At 38.9% G+C, this 16153-nt stretch overlaps 1 protein-coding gene across 2 annotated transcripts in view; it reads left to right on the top strand.

Annotated features, from left to right (window-relative positions):
* The window catches only part of LRP1 (LDL receptor related protein 1), a 320650-nt gene that overhangs the window by 238357 nt on the left and 66140 nt on the right, over positions 1 to 16153 (top strand). For both annotated transcript variants that reach the window (XM_063293930.1, XM_063293929.1), the window contains exons 30-41: positions 105 to 332; positions 833 to 1007; positions 2515 to 2609; positions 2884 to 3033; positions 5985 to 6128; positions 6802 to 6927; positions 9140 to 9271; positions 10483 to 10617; positions 10739 to 10868; positions 14609 to 14735; positions 15440 to 15591; positions 16016 to 16140. In XM_063293930.1, coding sequence (XP_063150000.1) covers positions 105 to 332; positions 833 to 1007; positions 2515 to 2609; positions 2884 to 3033; positions 5985 to 6128; positions 6802 to 6927; positions 9140 to 9271; positions 10483 to 10617; positions 10739 to 10868; positions 14609 to 14735; positions 15440 to 15591; positions 16016 to 16140 — 1719 coding nt within the window. The remainder of the gene's footprint in view (positions 1 to 104; positions 333 to 832; positions 1008 to 2514; positions 2610 to 2883; positions 3034 to 5984; positions 6129 to 6801; positions 6928 to 9139; positions 9272 to 10482; positions 10618 to 10738; positions 10869 to 14608; positions 14736 to 15439; positions 15592 to 16015; positions 16141 to 16153) is intronic.

The following is a 16153-nucleotide window of genomic DNA, read 5'->3' as shown; positions in this document are numbered from 1 at the left end:
ACCGACTTAGGAATCTTGCAGCTTTAGGAAAGTCTTTATACATGCGGAGTCCTGATGAGAGTGAGTTTCCGTCACACGTTCCTGCCTTTTGTCCCCATCTCCAGAATTTAAGAAGTTCTTGCTCTATGCGCGCCAGATGGAGATCCGGGGTGTGGACATAGACAACCCATATTACAATTACATTAACTCCTTCACTGTGCCTGACATTGACAATGTCACTGTAGTTGACTATGATGCTCTGGAACAACGTATCTACTGGTCAGATGTCCGCACACAAACCATCAAGCGGGCATTCATCAATGGAACAGGCGTTGAAACAGTTGTTTCTGCAGGTGGGAACTCCTTGTATTGTCCTCTCTTCCAGAGCTTCTCAACCCTTGTGCTGCTCTTTGGCTTGGCTTTTGTTAACTTAAAATAGAATATTTGATGCACAGCTTTTTAAAAGGCATTAGAATACTTAACTTTTACTTTTTATCTTCATCAAACCTAAATTTCTTGCAGTTGTTCATCATCATGCTACATTTGGGATCAGCTACTTTTGTAGTCAACAATCCCCATCACTGTGGGATTCAGTGAGACTGTATAAATGCCAACACACACGCCTCACAAAACTCCTAACGTTTTCCTTTTTTTTTTCTTTTTTTCTTTGGAGTAAGTGGGCAGCATGGCCCCCTCTGGCAGCATGTGCTAACTTTCTTCATATCTTTCTGGGCTTCACATCTATTCCTGTTTATTTATTTATTTGATTTATATAGCCACCCATCTCAAATACATGACTCTGGGCAGCTTACAGCAATTAAAAAGGTATATTCTTCACTCTGTTGTCTTGCAGATTTGCCCAACGCCCATGGCTTAGCTGTGGACTGGGTCTCCAGGAATCTTTTCTGGACCAGCTATGATGCCAACAAGAAACAAATTAATGTTGCCCGGCTAGATGGCTCCTTTAAAAATGCTGTGATTCAAGGACTGGACAAACCTCATTGTCTGGTTGTTCATCCTCTCAAAGGGTGAGTCTACAACGACAAAGAATGCTGGAGAAGTTAATAGGGTGGAGCTTCTGAGAAACAGACTGGAAGCTTTCATTTTTCAGTTGCTAGCCTTTTAGTATTATTTCTGAATTTATTAACTACATGTTATTTGAACAAGCTCCATGAATCAAGGTTTAATGATAGCTCACTTCACTAAAGTACAGTTACAACTAACAGCAGTTTACCTGGGAAATGTTAAAAGCTGAAACCAAAATTTCCTACATGCTTGTTGTAAATGCATCAGAGAGGAGAAGGGTTCATGAGCCCAAGGTTGTGCAAGACTTAGCCTCATGACCATAACATTTTGTTCTGTATGTTCCATGTTTCATATACTATCTGAACAGGGAATTAAATGGGAACCTTGGAATGGATGCTTCCAAATCAGGAAATTATGCAATTTCCCTGCCTCTTTCTCAGGATTTTAAAGGGGCTTGGTTTTCTTTATCTTACTATGTTTTTTCCTCACTTTTAGAGATGGGGGTGGGGTTTAACCTCCCCAAAAAAGGTAAAATATGAGAAATATGGCTTATTTCTGCAATATAATTCTGTTTGTAGCCCTAGGACCTTTCTGTCTGCAAGAAACATATGCCCCATAATTCCAGAGTAAGACAGTATAACATTCCTTAGGTGTTTTTCAAATTTTTCTAAACTTTCTAATTTTTTCTGAATGGGATCTTTCGTTGGCATGTTATGTACTGTAAGGTTGTGCTGAAGTTCCTAGGTATTGCTTGTTCTGTTCTGTTTTAAGCTCTTGCAAGACACATATGACCTGACCATTCTGTTTTGTTCTTTTGTTCTTTTTTAAGAACAAAGCTGGGGTATGGGAAATCACTGCTTGAATTTACTGAATGAATCCAACAGGCATGCCTAAGTGGATTTACTTGATGCCTAAGCCCCATAACCAGCTCTATTGCATCTAGAAAAAGGGACATTCTTCCTTTATCTTCAGGCCAACAGGAATAGCAGTAATCGTGTTCAAGAGTATGACTCCCTTCAGAGTTACAAATGCTGTTTCTGAATGGTATAAAGAAGCTTTTTAGAGAGGTGCTTGTCATGGGTGAAAAACTGTCTTGAGGTATATGAGGGCTGGGTGTGTGTATGAATGTGAATGTACCAGCTAGTTTATGACATACTATTAGGCAAAATAACCCTTCTTAGTTTGGGAAGAGGCCACTCTTCTTGCAGATACCAGTGTTTCTCAACCTCAGAAACTTTAAGATGGGTGGACTTCAACTCCCAGAATTCTGGGAGCATGCTGGTGGAGGTTGAGAAGCACTGGCATATACCTTTTCTCCACCTTACAAAGTGTGTGGAGGAGAGAGGTGCTTGATTTGTCCTCTGCCACCCAACTTTAAGCTGTTCTTTTCTTCAGATGAACTCTGAAATTGTAAAGCAACCCAGGAGGCAAGGGCATTTCCAGGGAGTAATCAGCCAGTGTGGGAAAGGGTAAAGTATTGAATGTTGGTTCCTTGTGTCTGTTTCAAAGGAAACTCTACTGGACAGACGGAGACAACATCAATGTCGCCAACATGGATGGAAGCAACCGCACCCTTCTCTTCACAAACCAAAAAGGGCCTGTTGGTACGGAAGTAGTTTACATCATTTGTGTAATAGCATCACTATGTGAAATGACATAAAATTCATGCAAATGGTGTAATTTGCATCATTTCCATAATGTTGTCACTGCAGGTGACCTACTGTATGGTTTAACAATCAGAAATGACAGATACCTCCTTCCTCCAATTGGTCTGTTACTTTTTAAGGCAACAATGGTAAAGCTTAGGTATAACCTTTCCTGTGTACTTACTCTTTTGAGTACATGCTAAAATAAAAATAAATTATTTTTTCATGTCAGGGCTCTCCATTGACTACAAAGAAAACAAGCTGTACTGGATAAGCTCTGGTAGTAGCACCATCAATAGATGCAACTTCAATGGCAGTGGTTTGGAGGTGTTGGAGACGATGAAGAACCAGCTACGCAAAGCCACAGCATTGGCTATAATGGGTAAGAGATAGTGGATGGTGTAAGGTCTTTTCCATGCTGCAATGCATGGAGAGTAGATCGCATTATTTTTCATTTCTGTGGGCTCTTTCACATTGAATTTTTTGTGGTTTATAATAGAGAATCTAGATCTCTTTCCCTAAAGTTTTGCTTCTGTTTCAAAGATACTGTAGTCTGCTGCTGTATTCAGAAGTACTGCATTATTTTTCTAAAGGTATCATATTGAGGCTGTGATTTCCATAATTAAATCCCCATGCTAGTTTTCATTATAATATCCAATTGTAAACATTAAAGATATATCTAGGATGTTTTGTGTTAGTATTCAGATAACTTCTTTTGGGATTATATTCTTTTATCTGTTTCAGTGTCTGCTGAAAAAAAGGTATTTTATGAAAAATTAAAATCCTAAAATAACTTAAAATAAAAAAATGGTGCTACAGAAGATAGATTCCTTTCCTTTTTAATATCCAAGCACAAACTAGTATGATTCTTAAAGCTTTTTTTTAAATGGCATTTTTATAATATACCTGTATTTTATAATTATGTGTGTGGAAGCACCTCTTTAGTCTTTTTGTTACTTTACATAGACAAGTATGACAATAGAACATTTCCTATCCCATGCCAGAACCAGGAAACCATCAACAAGTTATAGCTAAAACTACAGCAAAACTGGGAAACTGATATTTAACTGGTCTTAGTTTAATCTGTAGCCCGTTTACCTGCTGGTCCTCATATAAACTAGATGAAATAACAAAAGTTAGATGAGGCATTCCTGCTCCTCAAGATTTTATTGAATTCTAATTCTTGTCAAACCTAGCCAGCATAGCCCATGTTTAAATTAAAATAAGCGGCTTGCTGGGTTAGAACAAAAACAGATCTAGTTCAATATTACAAGGTCGGGGAGCCTAAATGAATTGCATTTGATTGATAAAAATCAACTGAAAAGCATTTTTCTTAGAGAGGAAGCATAGTTTTTAAATTATTTTTAATATACAGTAGGTTAAGAAAATTTAATAAGAAAAAGAGTGCTACGGAGTACAGGTAGCCCTCATTTAACAACCACTCATTCAGCAACTGTTTGAAGTTACAGTGGTGCTGAATGAGGTGGACTTATGACCATTCCTTGTAGTTGTGGCCTTCACAGTGTCCCCACAATCACATGATTGCGATTTGGATACTTGGCAGCTGGCTCACAACTACAATGTTGCAGCGCCCCATGGGAAAGCCAGCAGGAGGTCGCAAATTTATCTATCTATCTATCTATCTATCTATCTATCTATCTATCTATCTATCTATCTATCTATCTATCTTTCTATCTATCTATCTATCTATCTATCTATCTATCTATCTATCTATCTATCTATCTATCTATCTATCTATCAATCAGATTTCTTCACTGCCCATCTCCCTCAAAAGAGGGACTCTGGGTGGTTTACAGTAAAGCCAAAAAGAGATTAAGATACAATAAAAACAAGATAACTTAAATAAAAATACAAATATAAAATAGCATCTAGGATGGCAACATTAAAAATTCTGATTTAAATTCATAAGTACACGGGAACTACTTTAAGGTGCTAGCCACCTCCCAGGATTGACTACCCACCTGGTGATCCCATGACCGTGGGATACTGCAACTGTGAGATATTTGCCTAACAATGGCAACTGGGACTGATGGAACTGCCGTCACACGTCAGTGCAGTCATGTGACATTGCACTTTACAACCGCAATGCTTAGCAATGGAGTTCCCAGTCCCAATTGCCATTGGTAAGCAAGGACTACCTGTATATAAAATATATCTCCCCAAAATATTGTTTTAGCCACTTATTTCAACTAATTACAGATAGTCCTCAAGTTACAACCATTCATTCAGTAACCATTCAAAGTTATGACGGTGCTGAATGAATGGTACTTGCAACAAATACTCACAGTTCTGACCATCATAGCATCCCTGCAGTCATGTGATTTTGATCCAGGCACTCAGTGCCCAGCTTGCAATTATGACTCTGCAGGGTTGTTGTTTTTTAATTGTATGGCATAGCAGTTCGGTGTTCATGCTGCTTTTTTCTTGCTGGGAAATCCTTATGAAGTCCAGCAGCCAGATGTGTAGACTATTTAGCCATGGCAAGTCACATTGCCTGGGGTGCACCATGAGGAGATTAGTCTATACTGCACCAAATTGGGTTGAGAGAAAGTGACTAGCCCAAGGTCACGCAGCCAGCTTTCATGCCTAAAGCTGGGTGACCTTGGGCCAGTCACTTTCTGTCTAGTTTCTGGGCTAGAAACTCAAGGACTCCTGGTTTCTAGCTCAGAACCTTAACCACTAGACCAAACTGGCGCTCTCAACTCTGCAGTGAACCACAGTCACATGATCACTTTTTCCTATGTTCCCTGCCAGCTTCCCACGAGCAAAGTCAATGAAGAAGCCAGCAGGAAGTCAGAAGTCACAGTCATGTGAGGTCCTTGCTTAATGACCCATGTGGTCCTCACTTAACAATGGCAACCAGGACTGCTGGGATTGCTGTTGCTAAGCAATGCGGTCATGTGACATTGCGCTTTACAACCATGTCACTTAGCAATGGCAATTCTAGTCCCAGTTGCTGTAGAAAGCCGAGGACTACCTGTAACTTTCTTTTGATTAATCAACTAGATTATTTGTAATTAAGTGCCCTAGTCTTTTTTTCAATCTTCTGGCCAAGGTACAATCATTCTACTCCCACTCTTTACCCCACTCTGCTTTCTCCCCTAAGATCACATTGGTAAAATGGGAACAATAAAACACTTGTTTACTGGATTTCTGAGTTTGTGAAAAGAATTGCAGTGCCCGTAATAATCACTTATGTGTCTGAGTTTGTAAAGTGGGAAGCAAGATGAGTTCTTTTCACTTGATAATTTCTGGGTGGTAGGCGTGGTGAGTTTCTTCATGGAATGCTTATACTTCCCCTTTCTCACTTAGGTGATAAGTTGTGGTGGGCTGACCAGGCCTCTGAAAAAATGGGCACCTGCAACAAGAAAGATGGATCTGAGGCAGTCGTGTTGCGCAACAGCACCACTCTTGTCATGCACATGAAAATCTATGATGAGGTCATCCAGCAACAGGGTGAGTGGGGGGGGCTCTTGGAGTACTGATGCTGAACAGCAGTACTGTGCTTGGAACAAGAGGAAAGATTGAAAAAGTAGTACGGAAAGAAGCATTATGGAGACACTGTTGAGATCCCTAGGTCAGAAAGCACAAAAGAATTGGTAATACAGTACACTTAAGTCCACACAATCTACCTGCAAAATCCTAGGAAGCCTAGTTTTGATTTGCTGGTATCTTGACCATTTAGAGCAAATGAACAGCACTTCTTAAAAGTCATTGTACAGCTGTCCACGAACTCCACCATCCACTTGCACGACTTTGTGGGATGGTGCATACTTGCCCCAAAGTTTGGCTCAAATCTGGTAAGATCACCAGATCTTGCAAAATTTTTGGCAATCTCACTCATAAGGTCTCATGAAATTAGGCATTTTCAGTTAAATACAAGATTTAGTTATGTTGACCTGAGAAGGTGTCAGCTTTTTAAAAACAACTAATTTGTTTATTTTGGGGGGATCTTAGAAAAATTCGTGCTTGGAGACATCTATTTGCCAATTCCTTCTTGGATTCTCTTTGGTTGTAAATTAAGTCTATCACATATGTGGTCATCTGGTTGCAAAAGATAATCTGGACTTGGATGCTAGGTGGGTCTGGTAATTGTGCCCCTTTAACTTAGCTGTTATTACGGTTGCAGGTGTCAACCCTTGCAGTGTGAACAATGGCGAATGCTCACAACTCTGCCTTCCTACGTCAGACACTACTCGTTCCTGCATGTGTACAGCTGGCTACAGCCTGAAGAGCGGGCAGCAGTCCTGTGAAGGTGAGCAATTATAAGGGGAGGTTCTGTTTGAATGGGACCTGCAGGCATTGTTGTCCATTCCAGGAACTTGGCTAGTTTACCTATCCAAGTATTGCAGGACAGCTCCCTCTGCTGCCTGTGGAATGTTCAGTTTTTCTCCCTGAAGCTTCTAATGACCCTCCCATAGTGTTATCCATATATCACGTGGCAGCAAGGTTGGCCTTAACTGCGTATGTTCTTGATGGGAAGTTGCAGTCAGTCATGGCTTTCTTTACCAAGAGATGTGTTTCTAAATATATGCTCGGTCTTCCTCGCACATTCAATTTTCATGTAGAATAGATGGGGGGTACTTTGGTGTTCACCTAAAATAAATAACAGTGGGATACAGCCCTAAGATGTGAAGGAGAAAAACTATATAATTGCAAGACTGAAAATGATAGGAAATATCTTGATAAATACTTCCTACTTTTCAAGGTATGACAAGTAATTCTGCACTCATCCAAACAAAGGCAAAGGGACTACATATTCTTGAAGGGATATTCAGAAAGCCCATTTATATACAGCACTCATCTTTCTACAAGAAGATCTGGGGAAAATGTTCACTGCTCTCCCTTCTCTGGGAGGCACTCTGAAAAGCCTGTAGATCATGTGTCCTGTCCTAATCATGGTCTCACAACTTCTGTAGCAGGGAACTTGATATGACACTAGAAGGGATAACTATTATCATTACTACTGTATGCTATTTGTACAGACCAATGTTGATTACAAAGTTGACAGTTTAGTTCCTGTTTAGCAACTCCTGACAGCTGTTTTGTGCATCTTTTCAAAGGGAGAAAAGGGTCCAGCTAAAAAAAAATGACCTCCGCCCGCCATTTCCATCAATATTGACTCTTCTCATCTTTTTAAGCAATAAGCCTAAGTGGCTTGAGGTGCTTGGCTGAATTAAAGATAATAATTACATATTATTGTTTCCACATTCTAACTTTCCACATATTAAAACCTTGTCTCTCTTCACTGATTCTGTTTCAGTTGGGTTCACATGCGCATATCCTATACATACACATAGTCCTCAGACCACAGCTAAAATGGTAGAGTTAAAATGAAGGTTTGCGGAACCCAAGCACTCATTACATCGTGTAAAAGCTACGAACTCCATAAAATACTGGGCCATTTTTTTTTTGTGGGAAAGTGGGTATGGTGGGTGTCATGTTCGCCGTTGCGATGGTTGTTGTCCACCGTAATGTTTCACATGCCATGGTGCTGATGCGCGTTCCAGTTGGGAGGGAGCTGCTGGGAGACCTTGTACCAGGCTGTATGTCTGTTTTCATGGGGATGGAACGTGTTTGGGTTATCGTTTGCGCTCAAGGTCTTTTTACCCGTTGATTAGCAGAACTCGTTAGGAGCACCTGGGATGGGGAATTTGAAATGGTTGTACGGGGGGAGGGCTTACATTCGCACCGAGGGTTTTTAGTTTGTATTTGGCGCGCTTTTGCTCATTCTCAGCTTTCTTTGTACTTGCACACTGTTCTTTAATAAACCAGATTTGATTCGAGCGCTTACTTGTGAGTCTGAGTACAATTTAGGATAGGCAACCATTACAGTGGGACAGAATGGTACAGCTAAGGGGCAAAATGGAATACCTAAGTTCTGCAAAACTCAGAGCGTCAGTTTTGCTTCTTAAAGATTTACCAAAATTTCCCAAAATGTTGGCCCTGCTAACCCCACAGTCTTCAGACAGGATGAAAAATCATAGCACAGCCTCCAGACTGAAAATAATTTGTGTACCCCAATGTAGAGGAAAACCAACCCTGAAAGTCTGGAAAACCAACCCTATATGCAAGAGGCCTGAAACAGCAAGTTGAAATGTTATTTATGGCATCTATATTCCATGATCATTTGGTCACTTTTTGCCTGTAATAAAAATTTGTGTGAGTTGTCTTGTAAGGATTATTGTCATTTCACTTTTTTCCAGCCTGTTGGCAGGAACTGAGGGAGTTATAGACCAAAACAACTTGGGCAGATCCAAGTTGGGGAAGTTCGTTTTACTCTGGAATTCTCCTGGCAAGCTTTTAGGCCAGCTGTCGATTGAACTTCTTTTAAGATCAGATGCTCAGAATAGACCCTGAGATTATTTGCATCTAAAGCACTAAGTTTTCCATTCTATACATACTTCCCCGTACTTTATGCTTCTGTTAAGCTTTTAAACTTGTGACTGTTTCCTTCCTCCATGCAGGAGTTGGCTCCTTCCTCCTCTACTCGGTACATGAGGGTATCCGCGGCATCCCATTGGATCCCAGTGACAAGTCAGATGCCCTGGTGCCAGTCTCTGGGACTTCGCTGGCTGTCGGCATTGATTTCCATGCTGGTAGGTGGCAAATACATGGAATGGGTTAGCTCTCTTGGGACTCTCAGTTGGAGAAGGATAGAAGAACAGTCCTCTGAGAAAGGATGGAAATAGGCTGCATGGGAGATAGCATTGCTGATGGGGGAGTTGGACTAACTGTACCCTTAGTCTTGATCTTCTGTGAAGAGTTGGTGGCTAATCATTTTGACGGGTTGCCAAAGAGAAACAGTATAAATATTGAGATATCAGATTACATGATGTATTCTGAATCCTCATGTTAGAGAAGAATCAGGTTGCAAAACTTATGTGAGGAAATCAGAGCTCTCCATAAGCCAGTTCATCACATCTCTGGTCAAAAAATGTCTCCTGTAACTGAATAGGTTATCTGTATTTAAGGGATAAACCAAGACCAACACAGTCTTGAAGCCAGTTTTAAGTTATGGTTGAAGCTATAGTCTAGTATTTTATTTCGTTGGTGGGGAAGAAAGCAGCTGATATGGGCACAAGTAGATAACTACCTAAAGGTTAAGATTAACTTGAGTTAATGCCCTTCTTCCACTAGCCAATTTTTTTGCATTTAACTTTGAGCCTTTACTTGAAACCTATTCTGAATTACCAAAGTGATGACAAAACCAGATGTGAAACTATGCTTCATTCACTTTAATTCAGGGCAGAACACATATTGAACAAAAGAAATTAGTAGTGCATTTTATTAAAATGGCAAACTTATGCAAAAACCTGTTTTTAGATAGATGTTTCTTGATAGGGGCAAAGTCTTAGCCTTGAAACAGCTGAAGAACCCTGGAATAAAGCAGATGTTAGTTATCAAATAAAGTGTGTCCTATGCTACAAAATAATAAAAGTGTTCTTAGAATGATATGCATAATGCTAATTAATATTGCAGCTAGTCAGATAAATTATCAATGTAGATTGTACCAGAATTTAATGATAGAACTAAGCTTTAACCTCTTCAGGCCTGGGATTCTGTGCTTTTTCTCAAAGTGTTTTGTTTATGGTCTTTGTGGCTAAAGATGTTAGAAGTTCACTAAGCCAGTTACTCTGCTTTTACTCATTTGAATGTACTGCCAGGTGCTGAGAAGAAGTGGGTTTTGGGAACCCAGGAGCTGATTTTGGGGATTATCAGATGACTAAAATAATAATAGTTGTTCATTGCATACCATCACTCCAAACATCCTCCTTCAATCTCTCAAATGCATTTTTCCCTCCTTTAGATAATGACACTATCTATTGGGTGGACATGGGCCTGAGCACAATCAGTCGAGCCAAACGGGACCAAACATGGCGAGAGGATGTCGTAACAAATGGCATTGGTCGAGTGGAAGGGATTGCTGTGGACTGGATTGCAGGTATGGCTGTGCAGATGAGCAAGCAACAGGAGCTGAGTGTAGGAAGGAAACCCTGCTTCTCACAGGAAACAAGGAAGGAGCAACCAATTAAGTCTTGTATCTTATATCTCTTTCCCTTCAGGAAACATCTATTGGACAGACCAGGGCTTTGATGTCATTGAAGTGGCCAGGCTCAACGGTTCATTCCGCTATGTAGTGATTTCACAGGGGTTGGATAAGCCACGTGCCATTACTGTGCACCCAGAGAAAGGGTAAGGGTCCTTTACAGTGAGTGCAATTTCTTAAAGTGGTCATGATAGGAACAGGTTTGGGATGTATTTGCCTGTGAGTCATGTGGAAGATGATGGATTGGAATTGGGGAAAGGCAAGACTCCCAGTTCTGGGAGTTGTAATCCCAATATTTTGAAGATCATCCAATTGGAAAAGGCTATTTCTAGATCTTGCATGGATATTGGGTTAATTTTTTGTTTTACTCCTTTATTTTTTCTATCATTAAATAATTACAATCTAGCTGCAACCAGTTATACACTCTGGTCTACCTAGTATTTTTTTTTTCATTTTTTATTAAACATTTTAAAAGAAAAAAAGAAGCAGCAAGAAGAGAAAAAAATAAGCATAAAGTAAAAAGACAAGAGATTTACAAGCATCATAAGTTTAAATAAAGTACAATTTTTAGAATAATGTTAATTTAGTTCTATGTATTTAAATAAGTTGTCATTTTAAAACTAGAAATTATTAAAATCAACTTAATGTGTGAATATCAGTGATAGTAATCAGCATGAAATATAAGTTAAAGTGAAAATTTACAGTCTTAACTAGGCAGTAAGAAATCTATCCTTATTTAACAAATCTTCCATGGTTAAATGTGAAAACTTTACGTTAAGAGAAACCCCAGTATGGATGCAGTACAAATCCATTGGGAGAATTATAGTCCAAAAATGGTTTCCATGTTAAATTAAATTCTGTGTCAAATTTATTTTTTAAATGTGACGTTATTTAGACATCAAGGTATACTCCCACAATTTAATTTTTGATTCTGCTGCTGAAGGAATTACATGTATTGACCAATGAGAAGTGGAGAGTATTGTAGCAGCTGATAGCATATAGAAAGCTAATTTGTAGAAAAGTAAGTTTCATTAGGCTTTCATAGGAAGATGGCAGGTTGGAAAGGGAATTCAGCTTTTAGAATTTGTTTCGTTCTGTTATAAACCATTTTCCCGAACTGCTGGGCTTTACAACATTATCACCAAATATGGAAGAAAGATCCAACCTTTTTTAAAAAACAATTTTATTGTTTTTTAAAAAAAGAAGATAAAAATTAATACAAACTAATAAGGAATAAGAAAGAAAAAAAGAAAGAAATTAAAGAGAAAGCTAAAAGTGCAAGAAAGGGGAAAAAAAAGAAAAATAGAAAAGAAAGAAAAAAGAGACAAAGTGGCTTCTGATCTTCTATATAGCAGTTATAAGTACAATTATAAATTTACCTCTTTCTCTAAAGTTACAACATGTCTGTCTGCTTTCTATAATCTCTCCTGTCTAATCATCAAAACCATAAATCATACATTTATTTTTTTCTGTTTTCCGCAAGAAGTCTCACAATAAGTTAGCCATTTGTATTTGTCCAGTCAGCAATAAACGTAGATATTGTCTTTTCTCTATCAAGAAAAGGCCATCTCAGCGAGTTCCATCATCTACACCAACCATTCTTCCATTGTAGGTATTGCTGAGTCTTCCCATCTTTGTGTATACAATAATCTCGCTGCAGTTATCATATACAAAAATAAAGTTCCATGACTTTTTTTCAACTGTTTGCCCCTCAGTCCCAAAAGAAAGACCTCTGGTCTCAATTGTATATTAATCTTTAAAATCCTCTGAATCATTGTATGCATCTGAATCCAAAACTTTCTAGCTTTTTTATACATCCACCAAGCATGATAAAACGTCCCTTGTTCACATTTCCAACATGTATTTGAAATGCCTTTATACATTCTAGACAATTTCTCTGGTGACATATACCAGTGGTACATCATTTTGTAAAAATTATTTTTAAGATTATAAAAGTGTAAATTTCAATCCTTTCAACCACGTATTTTTCCATTGTTTCATCTACTGTATATATTATAATCATATTTTAGCCCACTTTATCATATATTATTTCACTTGTTCTTCTGTTTCAAATTTCAATAGAAGTTTATACATTTTAGCAATTACATGCTCATCATTTGTACATAATTCCATTTCAAATTCAGTCTTACAGTGTTCAAAACCATAAGCTCTTTTGTCTACTTTAAACCTTTCTAATAACTGTAAATAAGAAAACCATTGGCAACTATGTCTCTCTGTCATCAGTTCTTCTCTTGATTTTATTTTGTATTACCCTTGACAAAATTCTAGTATCTCACGATAAGTTAGCCATTTGTATTTGCCTATTATTTCTTGTCTATAAAATGCTTCTTGTACTGAGAGCCACAAAGGTGTTTTCAGGAACAACCTGGATTTATATATATTCCATATTCTCAACATGGCACATCTAACATAATGATTTTTAAAATCCACATTAACCTTGAGTTTGTCATACCACAAATATCCATGCCACAATCTCAAGGTCATGTCCTTCTAACTCCAAAAGCCTTCTGTTTTTCAGCAGCACCCACTCTTTCATCCAAACCAAACAGTAAGCTACAAAATACAATTTCAAATCAGGTAAACCCAATCCTCCTCTTTCCTTTGCATCCTGTAGCACCTTGTATTTAACTCGTGGTTTTTACCCATGCCACACAAATTTAGATGTATCCTTTTGCCACTGTTTAAATGGTGTATCAAAACAGGTACATTTTGTCTGGAACAAAAACATCATTCTAGGCAAGACATTCATTTTTAATCACAGAAATTATCCCCAGCAATGACAATTGTAGTTTCTCCCATCGTAATGGTTGGAAGAATGATCCAACCTGATTTTTACATTTACAACAGTTTTTAGAAAATACATTATCAATGTTAGCAATACTGGAATAATATATCATTGGTAAAGCATCTTACACAGTTTGCTCTAAGTATAATATTCACTGTAAATTATATATTTTTTCTTCCATTGAAATTCCCATTTTTGTGTGTCCTGGTCTCCTAATCTGGATTTGTTCCAGATCCTCTGATCTGTTGAGGGCTCAACTGACAGCCACAGGATCCTTTGGAATCCTACGCACAATCTTCAAATGGCCAACAGCTCTTTAAGAAAAATTCTTATGTTGTGAAAACAGGCCTTGCAGGCTGTAGGTAATACCAAGACTATCTGGTATATCACTTTTGAAAAATTTCATGGAAATACATTGTGGATATAATTGGGCAGAGGGAGGGGGCTTGGGGATTCCAACAGTTTGCCTTCCCCCCCATGCTGATGTGCCACTGAGTGGTATCTCTTCAGTCAAAATTGTGACTGCAAGCAAAAAGTGGGACTCAAAACCATAGCTGGAAAGACCCTTTTGTATATATGATTTTTCCAGTTGCTTGACTGAGGGGAAAGCTCATGAAGAGCATTCAGCATGACCAGTGGTAATTGTGTGGCCATTCCACATACATACATCTGAGGCATTTATGACGGAGTATGAAAGTTCAGCCTGTGGTATTTGAACTGTGATGACCCATTCAACAGCAGCATCATTTGGTTCTGCTGTCACTGAACGTGAAAATCGTTGTAGTATAGTGGTGAACTGCAAGTAAGAAGACCTGGGTTTGAATCTTCAGCCCACTAGGTGTCTCTTAACTGGAAATTCTCTACTTTGACATAACCTGCCTCATGGGTTCATTGTGGGGATAAAAAGCAAGAGGAGGGAACCACGTGGTCTACTGTCCTGTACTATTTGGTACAAGGGCAAAATATACATAATTACAATAGCAAATGGTAGGTAATATGTAGTTTCCAACTGTACTTAAGAGTTTGGCTGAACATATGACTTGTTAACTGTTCTGGCACTGTCTTTGTCCTCTCTTTCAGATATCTTTTTTGGACAGAGTGGGGTCAGTACCCTCGCATTGAACGTTCTCGGCTGGATGGGACAGAGCGTGTAGTCCTCATCAACACCAGCATCAGCTGGCCCAATGGGATTTCTGTTGACTATGAAGTAAGGTCCCAAGGCTGGGGGTGTTAGACACAATGTTGCCTGTCTGTTAAACAAAAAATTATGGCTGAGAAATGAACCTTGAGTGGCATATTTAGGCAACTTTGGAATGCCCTGTATCATTGTACCTCTGGAATGACAGCAAACAAATAGGATTATGTGCTTTAACACACAAACATAATTCAGCTTCATGATCAGTTAAAATTCATGCATGATAATTCTGAATTATGCAAACCAGCAAATTCCTATTTTGTGCAGAGCATTTCTTTGTGTTAAGAAAAGGAACACAGCAGTGTCACCTGCTTAGTTGGAGTCCTGCTCATCCCTGTCCCAGCTCCTGACCTTTCACAGCTTTAAACAATCCCCATCCCACTAGAGTAATAGCAACTCCCAGTGAGTATTGGTTAAGGAAATTAAGAAATGTAATCATATGTCCATTTATTTCCTTGCTGGGGTATGATTTCTGCTCAGAGTAGGGGAAACGGTACATGGTTGGAAACTTATTGCCTGCATTTTAAATTCATGTTGGTATCCTGGGTTATGTTGCATAATTTTATTATTTTATAATAAAATTATAATTATTGAATTAGTGATTATTTTGTTGTAAACTGCCCAGAGTCCCTCTGGTGGGAAGAGATGGGCGGTGACAAATTTGATAGATAGATAGATAGATAGCAAGATGGCTTGTCATCTGGATTTCTTTTTAGGATGGGAAACTTTACTGGTGTGATGCCCGGATAGATAAGATTGAGCGCATAGACCTGGAGACTGGTGATAAGAGGGAGATTGTCCTGTCCAGTAACAACATGGATATGTTCTCAGTATCTGTCTTTGAGGATTATGTCTACTGGAGTGACAGGTTTGTGTCTCAGTTCTGTTGGTCATGTCTGGAAGTATTTTGCAAACAACCGTATTTCTTAATCCTTTTTCAGATAGAGCTGGGTTCATTATAGGTGGACATTGTTGCATCCTGTGTCAACCTCCTTCCATACTGACTTAACCAGTCTTTTGACAGGGAGATGTGCCAAGTCTTGTGGATATACATGTGCATGTGTCCAGTTTTAGATGTGTTAATTGAGGTGAACTATGGATGGATTATCCATAATTGTGTGCAAGACAACTAATATGTCGGAATACATGCCTGTTTAAGCATGTGTATGAACTGAAGATTTGTGTCTCAGTGTTGTAAACAATTGCTTCCTCGTTGCGTTTTGTTATATAAAAGCTGTGCTGGCACAGTAGAATTATCTCATGCTTGCATGTTTACCTGTGACTCTTTCTAGGACTCATGCAAATGGATCCATTAAGAGGGGCAGCAAGGACAATGCATCAGAAATTGTGTCTCTGCGCACAGGGATAGGAGTGCAGCTGAAGGACATCAAGGTGTTCAACAGAGCCAGGCAAAAGGGTATGTGAAGAGG

This window comes from Candoia aspera, chromosome 2, assembly GCF_035149785.1.
Source record: "Candoia aspera isolate rCanAsp1 chromosome 2, rCanAsp1.hap2, whole genome shotgun sequence".
In the NCBI taxonomy this organism is placed as follows: Eukaryota; Metazoa; Chordata; class Lepidosauria; order Squamata; family Boidae; genus Candoia; species Candoia aspera.
Note: the sequence above shows the minus strand (reverse complement) of the source record. Positions and strands in the feature narration are given on the sequence as shown.